Raw genomic sequence first — 9,858 nt, 5'->3', positions numbered from 1 at the left:
CGGTAAGAAACCAAAGAAGATCGCATGGTGACGAATCTCACACATGTCCATTTCCCAGACGAGCGACTTCGAGGCGGCCGAGCAGGCCGAGCGCGAAAGAAAACAAAACAACGCCCCCAAATCAGATCGGGGTAAGTTGGAGCAAAAACAAACCACAACAAGAGGTAGCGTGCTGATGTGTGTCTTTCTGCAGGGCGTTTTGGGACACTTGAGTCATTGGAGTTTCGGCGCTCGGGGTTGGACGTGCGGAAGGCCGGCAGTCCGGAGAGGAGCTTTCGGTTCGCGAGGCACGCGTGGGGACGCGGCGGGAAAGCGTCGGAGATCAGACGCCGGCGCATTGGAGAGGAGGCACGCGCATCGCAACGGCTCGTCGGTCAACAGCCCACCCGCCAGGGTTGTCGTAAGGCGTGTTACGTCACGCGCGCACGATGAGCAGGCAGCGCGTCGAGCTGAGCGAGGACTGTGCAAAGAAGAAGTGATGGGCCCATCGCGTGTGTGAGTAGTGCACTAGTAATAAGAAGATGAATAGAAAGAGGTTGGCGTAGGTTTTAGGCTTCAGAGACCAAGAGGCAGATCTAGAACGATGAATCGAAGCATGTAATCGCGCGAATAAATTTGGCACTACATTCAGAATTCGCTGTATTTGTTATTTGTGGTTGGCTAGTCGGGACACTGGGCTATTTCGCTACCCGGTGCACCCCAATTATCAACAACGAGAACGGGTTTCCGGATAAACTGACTCGACTGATCAAGGCTACCTTGGATGGTGTGATGTGTCACGTGCGTGTTTCGGGGGATTTAGCGGAACCCTTTGGATCACGCCGAGGGCTGCGGCAAGGTGATGGCTTATCCTGTGCGCTTTTTAACATCGTTCTTGAGGGCATCATTCGAAGGGCGGGCATCGAAACGAGTGGCACGATCATGAACAAGTCCTACCAGCTGCTTGCTTTTGCCGATGACATCGACATTGTAGCAAGAAACCTGGAGACGGTGAAAGATGTCAACACCCGACTGAAGGTACAAGCAAGACGTGTAGGACTTGGCATGAATACGACGAAAACAAAGTACATGAGAGGAAGGGGCTCGAGGGACGTCGGCCCCCCAAGTCTCACCCCTCTAGCTGTGGATGATGATGAGTTGGAGGAGGTGAGCGAGTTCGTGTACTTGGGATCGCTGGTAACCGCCGACAACGACACCAGCAAAGAGATCCGGACTCGTATTTTTGCTGGGAATCGTGCGTACTTCGGATTACGGAAGACCCTCACTTCGGATCGGGTGCAACGCCGCACGAAGCTGACGATGTACAAAACACTTATTAGACCGGTAGTCCTCTATGGCCACGAGACCTGGACGATGCGGCAAGAGGACGAACGTGCCCTTGGAGTTTTCGAACGGAAGGTGCTGCGAACGATCTACGGTGGAGTGCAGGTGTCTGACGGAGTGTGGCGACGACGCATGAACCACGAACTGCACGCGTTTCTTGAAGAACCGACCATCGCCACCCAGGCGAAGATCGGGAGGCTCAGGTGGGCCGGCCATGTCGCCCGAATGGACGAAAGCCAGCCTGTCAGACTGCTATTTGACCGCGCTGAACCAGCTGGTGGAACAGGCAGAAGAGCAGGAAACCGCGCGCACGGTGGGGAGACCAAGTGAATGGTGATATCCGGAAGATCTGTAACCTGGGAAATTGGAGAGTAGCAGCACAAGACCGAGAAAGATGGAAGCGTCTTCTTGCTACAGCACGCGTACCTGGTGCGCTATGCTGATTGGTATGGTATGTATGGTTTATTTTGGGAAATCTTGATTAAGGGAATTTTAGGTTCTTGAATTTTAGATAACTACACTTTTCTAATTACTTGTTTTATTTCTTTTTCTTTTTCTGCGTTGCGACGAGTTCAACTGCATGGAGTACATTAATTCCTTAAACGTATCCAAAGCTACTTCAGGAACCTAACAAGATGAAAAAAAATTTATTCGGATAGGTAAGAATTCAATAGCTTGAATTTTTTTATTAGAATCTAAATATATCCTTCTCATTTAGGGCCGTGTAGGAAGCAGGAAGAGCAGGAGCCGGAAAAGGATTCGATGATTACCACGTACAACCACAGCGTACAATCAACGATCGCCACCTTGGGGAAGAACTTTGTCCCGAACGCCACCGAGAATATGACCATTACGTTCAACAACCAGCTGCAGCTAATGTTCCGTGAACGTGGCCCAACCCAAGATGTCTGACAAGACGTGACTGCCTCTACCAGATCAACCGGGGTCGTAACGTTGCCGGCCAGTACCAGACCAGATGCCTTCTAGCATAAGCTCATGTCGAGCATTCTCTGCCCACCCGGCTACCAAATCATGTCCAGCATGACCAAGCAAGTAGTGGGGGTGCCGGTGACGGTGCATTCAATCAAACGTTGCCTGGACCCAGAGCGAGGGTTGGTAGATAGCGATCGTGCTATCGTGGTCGCAGCAGACAGGCCGCACTCGCTGATTGTCGATTCGGTGCTGTTCCTGAACGTGGAGGAGATCTACCCGAAGCCGCACCTCAACATTCAGAGAACGCTACAAACTTCAACAGCAGCAGGATCGATGTGACAACAGTACCACGACGGTGGCCACCATCTCTACCAATCGCTAGAATCGTCGATGGGTCGGAAGAGTTGGCCTCGGAAAATGTTCAAATTCATCATCCGCCATCCTCGTCGTACGGAAGCGGTGCCAGCAACATGATCGTTCTGCAACTTGAACGGTAGCAGCGAAAGTTACGGCGACCACAAACAGCAGACAATTACAATCCACGATATGCCCTCACCGACAGCGGTCATTACGATTTCGGACAGCAAGGACGAGTTGCTGGATGTAAAGAAGTCCAAGTAGCACGCGTCAACGAGCATTTGCGGTGCCGGAAGCAGCCGTGGAATGTCCTTGACGAACAAGTGCCAAACGACAGGAGGTACTAGCTATTCCACCACCATCAAGATTTTTCGTCGTCGTCCAACATTCATCACTCATCAACTTCGTCATTGGTGGGACAGAATAAGAGCACGGCGGTGGCGTCCACGTCGACGGCCTGTGTGACGGTGGGCGATAGCATCATGCTATCAAGTACGAGCATCCCCTGAATCGTCCTTGCACCACTATTGGCCACAAGCGGGAATCGTCCACCATGTACATGCCTTCGTCGGCATCGTCCGCGTCCGCAGCCAACATGCGCATGATGGAAAGTTGAAGGCAGCATGTCGGAAGCAACCGAAGTAGCCGTCCCGCCTCAAGCTCACGCCAAAAACACGCCAACCTGCGTCGTGGGAGGAAACTCGTCGTCTTCGTTGTGGGGAGCACCGGTCTACCGGCAGCATCAACCCAGCTCGTCTTGGAAAGTTCACCGGGAGATTTGCTGCCCCCGCAGGATGCCACCCAGGGCGATATCTCCGGGCGGTCGGCCGTGTTGGTGACGCATGTGCCGTACCAGACGTACAACCGGATGGTGCCACCGCCGATTCACAATGTTTCCTGCAGGCAGGTTCCAACATCTAGTTCCCGACGCAGTACAGCCAGTTTGTTCCGCTGAGCCCGGCCCAGTTGCCAACAAGCAATACACTTGGTCCGCTTCGATTTGGTCAACCTAATGGAGCTGCACGTCGATGGCAGTGGCAATAATCCGAAGTGTTGACCGGTGCCACCAAGAATGACGCCGTTACGGATTGTCCCGGGGGAGTTTTTTTTGTTTATTATTAATGGAAAATAAAAAATGTGAGGACTGGGGGGTTGGTTTCGGGTGGGTGTTTAATTTAACGAGAAATTTTAAGAAAAATAAAACAACCTCTCTGGTTGAATTCAAATTAACTTTGGATTCAACCAAAACAAAAAAAGAAAACCAACAAGCAAAAACAAGAAGAAGAAAAAGAATCAGTCAAAAACAACCCGTCAATACCGTTTCGATTCCGTTTGAATTCCGCTTGAACCGATTTGCGGCGAAAACTCAAACGGAACCGGTTGTTGCGTTTGAAACGGAATGCGGTTTAGAATCTAAAACGAACACTGTTTAGAATTCGAATCGAACTTTTTTCGCTCAAGCGGAATTCTAAACGGAATTCAAACGGAGCGCGCTGAGTGGGACGCAGCGTAAAAGAGCATTCTTTTATTACGTAACGCAGTTGTTGGTGTGGGTTGATAAATAACTAAAGTTGATCTTTAGTTGAACTAAAAAAAGTTTAATGCTGTTACTCGGTGAAGCAATAACGTTGCCCAGGCACGAAATATTTTAGCAGAGCTGGTTCTGTAAGAATCCTGCTAGAATGTCACTACATTTATGTATCTATAAGAAAATGGAAACTGTGTTAGAACTCGGCTAGAAACCAACCAACGAATGCCTGCTCATTTAGGTACACTTCTTTTATTACGTAACGCTAAAATTTGGATTGTTTGACCCCCTCGCCCTTCGTTTAAAATGTCCATACAAATTTCAAAAAAATACTTAACTCGTTCGAACCTCCCACCCCCTCAACCCACACCACTAACTGCGTTACGTAATAAAATAATGCTCTTTTACGCTGGTGGCGCTCCGTGGTGGTAGCTGCCATGTTTATAGAGTTATCTACGTGCGCATGTATTGCGTGAACGTACACGAAAAAAGTGAGGTTAAATTTTGTACCCGCCAGCAAAACAGATGGAGTGCTAGTGTGCGTGAGCTCGGGCTTAGATAACTCACTATTACACTATGAAAATATCCATAATTAATCCAAGGAACCAAAAGGTGGCAACAGAAATGTCCGTCAAAAAGAGGTGCTGCAAAAAAACTTTTTTGATCAAATGTTCGAACAAATCAGCAACAATTACAAGTTTAACAGTCAACTATACTTGAAAGTTAGTTTTGTTAAAGTGCCAAACATATTCGTAATTACCTTTTGCCTCTTGGTGGCGCTTTGTATTAGTATGTGTGTGGTCGATGTTTGCGGACGTGCACGCAAAACACAGAACAGTTAGAACTAGCGAAAATGCCTCACTTTCTTTCTTTTATTACGTAACGCAGTTGTTGGTGTGGGTTGAGAGGGTGGGGGATTCGAACGAGTTAAGTTTTTTTTTTTGAAATTTGTATGGACATTTTAAACGAAGGGCGAGGGGGTCAAAAAATCCAAATTTTTGCGTTACGTAATAAAAGAAGTGTACATAAATGAGCAGGCATTCGTTGGCTGGTTTCTAGCCGAGTTCTAACACAGTTTCCATTTTCTTATAGAATTCTAGCAGAGTTCTCACAGAGCTGGATATTCTTACAGCATTCTAGCAAAAATGATCCACCGTTCTAGCAGGATTCTTACAGAACCAGCTCTGCTAAAATATTTCGTGCCTGGGCAACGTTATTGCTTCACCGAGTAACAGCATTACACTTTTTTTAGTTCAACTATGATTACACAAAAGTGTGTAATCCTACTTGAACCTCAACTCAATATTTGCGTTTACTTTTACCAAAGAGCCATGTTTTTAAAATGACCATGGTCGGGCTTTCAGTGTGGCGCTGCGTGGTGGTAGCTGCCCTGTTTATTACACTGTGAAAATATCTATTGCTAATCTAAGGAACCAAAAGGTGGCAACAAAAATGTCCGTTCAAAAGAGGTGCTGCAAAAAAACTTATTATTTTTTGATCAAATTTTCGAACAAATCAGCAACAAAGTTTGAGACAAACTATACTTAAAAGTTAGTGTTGTTATTTGTTTTGCAAAACCGAAACGAAAGTGCCAAAAATATTCGTAATTACCTTTTGCCTCTTGGTGGCGCTTTGTATTAGTATGTGTGTGGTCGATGTTTGCGGATGTGCACGCAGATCACAGAACAGTTAAAACTAGCGAAAATGCCTCACTTTCTTCTGATACAAGTTGCCATATTGATTTTCGAACAAATCAGCAACAAAGTTTGAATCAGACTATACTTAAAAGTTAGTTTTGTTATTTGTTTTTGCAAAACCGAAACGAAAGTGCCAAATATATTCGTAATTACCTTTTGCCTCTTGGTGGCGCTTTGTATTAGTATGTGTGTGGTCGATGTTTGCGGACGTGCACGCAGAACACAGAACAGTTAGAACTAGCGAAAATGCCTCACTTTCTCCTGACGCAAGTCGCCATATTCACACTTTTGTGTTTACACACTTTTGTGTAGTAATCCTGGATATTTTCACAGTGTAATAAACGAGGCAGCTATACCACCACGCAGCGTAAAAGAGCATTCTTTTATTACGTAACGCAGTTGTTGGTGTGGTTGATAAATAACTAAAGTTGAATTTTAGTTGAACTAAATAAAGTTTAATGCTGTTACTCGGTGAAGCAATAACTTTGCCCAGGCACGACATATTTTATCAGAGCTGGTTCTGTATGAATCCTGCTAGAATGTCACTACATTTATGTTAGAATTCTATAAGAAAATGGAAACTTGTTAGAACTCGGCTAGAAACCAACCAACGAATGCCTGCTCATTTAGGTACACTTCTTTTATTACGTAACGCTAAAATTTGGGTTTTTTGACCCCCTCGCCCTTCGTTTAAAATGTTAATACAAATTTCAAAAAAATACTTAACTCGTTCGAACCTCCCACCCCCTCAACCCACACCACCAACTGCGTTACGTAATAAAAGAATGCTCTTTTACGCTGGTGGCGCTGCGTGGTGGTAGTTGCCCTGTTTATAGAGTTATCTACGTGCGCATGTATTGCGTGAACGTACACGAAAAACATTGAGGTTAAATTTGGTACCCACCAGCAAAACAAATGGAGTGCTAGAGTGCGTGAGCTCTCCATTTGTTATGCTGGTGCCAAACATATCTAGCAGGATTCTTACAGAAACAGCTCTGCTATTTCGTGCCAGGGCAAAGTTATTGCTTCACCGAGTAACAGCATTAAACTTTTTTTAGTTCAACTATGATTACACAAAAGTGTGTAATCCTACTTGAACCTACTGCTCAGTCCACTCAATCGGAATTCTAAAACGGAATTCAGTTCGGTTGTTGCGTTTGAAACGGAATACTTAAACGATTCGAATTTAATTCCGATTGAGTTGACTGGGTAGTACCACGGGTATGAATATTCAAGTAATTTCAAAATGGCGACTTGTATCAGAAGAAGGTGTGGCATTTTCGCTAGTTCTTACTGTTCTGTGTTCTGCGTGCACGTCCGCAAACATCGACCACACACATACTAATACAAAGTGCCACCAAGAGGCAAAAGGTTTTGCAAAATCAAATAACAAAACTAGCTTTTAAGTATAGTTTGACTATCAAACTTGTAATTGTTGCTGATTTGTTCGAAAATTGGAACAAAAAAAGTTTATTGCATCACCTCTTTTGGACGGACATTATAACATAAATAACATAAATAACATAAATAACATAAATAACATAAATAACATAAATAACATAAATAACATAAATAACATAAATAACATAAATAACATAAATAACATAAATAACATAAATAACATAAATAACATAAATAACATAAATAACATAAATAACATAAATAACATAAATAACATAAATAACATAAATAACATAAATAACATAAATAACATAAATAAACACAGAACAGTTAGAACTAGCGAAAATGCCTCACTTTCTCCTGATACAAGTCGCCATATTGAAATTACTTGAAAATTCATACCCGTGGTACTACCCAGTCAACTCAATCGGAATTAAATTCGAATCGTTTAAGTATTCCGTTTCAAACGCAACAACCGAACTGAATTCCGATTGAGTGGACTGGGCAGTAGGTTCAAGTAGGATTACACACTTTTGTGTAGTAATCCTGGATATTTTCACAGTGTAATAAAAGAGGCAGCTACACGCTTACCAAATAAAACCAAAAAAATGGTAATTATCATGATTTTTGGAGTTCAACTCGGATAACACTTTTTTTGGTAAAGTGGGTCGAACTGGCAAAATCATGATTTTCATGGTTTGCCGAGTTCGAGCTGGGGAAATATTTCACAGGTTAAGAGATTGCCTACCTTCGGGCGCTTTTGGATTTCTCTTTTGGGATTTAAATGAAAACTAAGTTTAAAATAAATTATCAACACGGCGCTATTTTTATTTTATTATTTTCACTCTAAAAACTCAAACAATTATAAAAAGTATGGATTTTGGAGTTAATGCACCGGGCAGGATCGCGTGACTCCGCCGATTTTTAGGTTCGGTGCCAAAGGCCGGAAGCACGATGACGACAACAGGCGAGTTCCGGTTACCAGTTCCACTTCCTCTGTGTAGTTTAGCCCAAGCGAGGCACGATTCTGCCGCTGGTGGCGATGGGGATCAGTACGATTTCGGAACCACAGAAGGGGACAGGGAACGCAAGGCAGTTTTTGCTGCAGCAGTAATTTGTTCGCCTCGTCGTCGAATCCCCTCTGTTAGATTGCGAGTGTTGCTCCGGCGTTCTTGACCTGCTTGACCATGCTCAGGAACGTTTCCTGCTCGTACTCGCGCATCTTGCGGTAGTCATCGGTCGAGGTCACATCCAGCTGGGATTCGGCGGCTCGAACGGGCCACGACACGAGGTGACCGTGCAGCGTAAACTGCAGCTGGTGACTCTCCTTCACGACAACTACACCGTGTGGTCCATGCTGCCGGTCATGACGGTTCCGGTTCTGGTGCCCTTGCTGGTGAAACACCTGGATGCCGCGGAGCTCCTCCTCCGAGGCGTGATGAACTCTGGCCGGACCGTTCGGCTGCTGGAACATGCTTAAGCTACCCGCCGAACCGGTGAGAATGTGCGCTGGAAATTTTGGAAGTTGTTAAAATTGATCCTTGGACGATTGAGTTGATAAAACTTACTGCGCCGGTACGCGGAGGTAAATCCCCAGTCGATCTGCCGACCTTTGGTGTACGTTTTGAGCCGCAGGAAGTCGATGCGGTCGCTGAGCCGGGCCGCCATCACCTTGTCCCCGGTCAGCTTGATGTTGGTGACCCCGTTCTTGCGGGTGTACTCCGTCTCGTGAATGCCCTGAAACAAACGCACCTCAGTTAGCTGCCAACACGACTTGAGATCTACGAGCTTACCTTCAAGTTGCCGGTGGTGCCGTCCCAGAACTCGAGCCGCCCGTCGGCGTACCCGATCACGATCCAGAAAGTCCAGACACCGGATCAGCGAGGTTTGGTAGGATTTCTTGCGCGCCGTACTGCTGCCAGGTTTTTGGTACATTTCTTCGCTGTGGTGTTGTCGCTGCTGCACGGTGGCCGCCCGCCTCGTAGTACAAATTTGGACCGGCTCCGCTCCCAATCCGCCATGGCTGAGTCATTTCTGTGAGTTCACGCGAGACCCTGAACATCCTCAAACGGTTGCGCCTTCGTTGCTGGGGTCATCGACGCCGCCGTGTTGTTCAGATTCCAGTTGTAGATTTCCGACCTCGACGCTCCCGAGGCAAGCAGTTAATTCTGGTACGGATTGAAGTCCATACTGCGCACCGCTCCGTTGTGTTTGACCTGCTGGACCATCAGCGCGTTCTCCCCGGCCAACAGCTTCGAAGCGCTGTAAACCTGGATGACGCCACCTTCGCAACCACCGACAATGACTCCGTTCGGGTTCGTGGTCGTGGCCGTACCAAAATCCAGCAGACTCCACACGACCTTGTGGAACCGATGCGCACTCGTCTGACATCCCACCAGCTTCAGATCTTCCAGATTAATCGTGTACAGCTTCAACGCGGCTGCCAGGTAGCGTCCGGATGTTTTTTTCCGGGATTCCGGGAATGTCCGAGTTGACCTAAAAAAAAAGGTTAGTTACAGATAAGCTTAATCAAGAATCAGTTTTACCAGTTTGAGGGTGGTCGAGTCCAGAACGCGTACTTGGTAGGGAGTCCGGAACGCGTTCTTGGTAGGGACGAGG

At 46.3% G+C, this 9,858-nt stretch overlaps 1 protein-coding gene across 1 annotated transcript; it reads right to left on the bottom strand.

Annotated features, from left to right (window-relative positions):
- Positions 1–8,062: 8,062 nt before the first annotated feature.
- LOC6042162 lies at positions 8,063–9,174 on the bottom strand. Its single transcript, XM_001851258.2, has 2 exons — positions 8,808–9,174; positions 8,063–8,748 (listed from the first exon to the last, which is right to left on the bottom strand). The coding sequence occupies exons 1-2, from the start codon at positions 9,172–9,174 to the stop codon at positions 8,384–8,386; spliced, it is 732 nt and encodes a 243-aa protein (XP_001851310.2). The 3' UTR covers positions 8,063–8,383.
- Positions 9,175–9,858: the final 684 nt, after the last annotated feature.

The sequence above is a fragment of the Culex quinquefasciatus genome, chromosome 2 (assembly GCF_015732765.1).
Source record: "Culex quinquefasciatus strain JHB chromosome 2, VPISU_Cqui_1.0_pri_paternal, whole genome shotgun sequence".
Classification (NCBI taxonomy): domain Eukaryota; kingdom Metazoa; phylum Arthropoda; class Insecta; order Diptera; family Culicidae; genus Culex; species Culex quinquefasciatus.
Note: the sequence above shows the minus strand (reverse complement) of the source record. Positions and strands in the feature narration are given on the sequence as shown.

What these genes read in the sequence shown, in the direction of transcription:
- LOC6042162 (XM_001851258.2), bottom strand. Translation starts at nt 9,174, where the DNA reads ATGTACCAAAAACCTGGCAGCAGTACGGCGCGCAAGAAATCCTACCAA. An exon ending in TACCTCCGCGTACCGGCGCA is followed by an intron (nt 8,749 to 8,807) that starts GTAAGTTTTATC and finishes CAAAATTTCCAG; the next exon opens with CGCACATTCTCACCGGTTCG.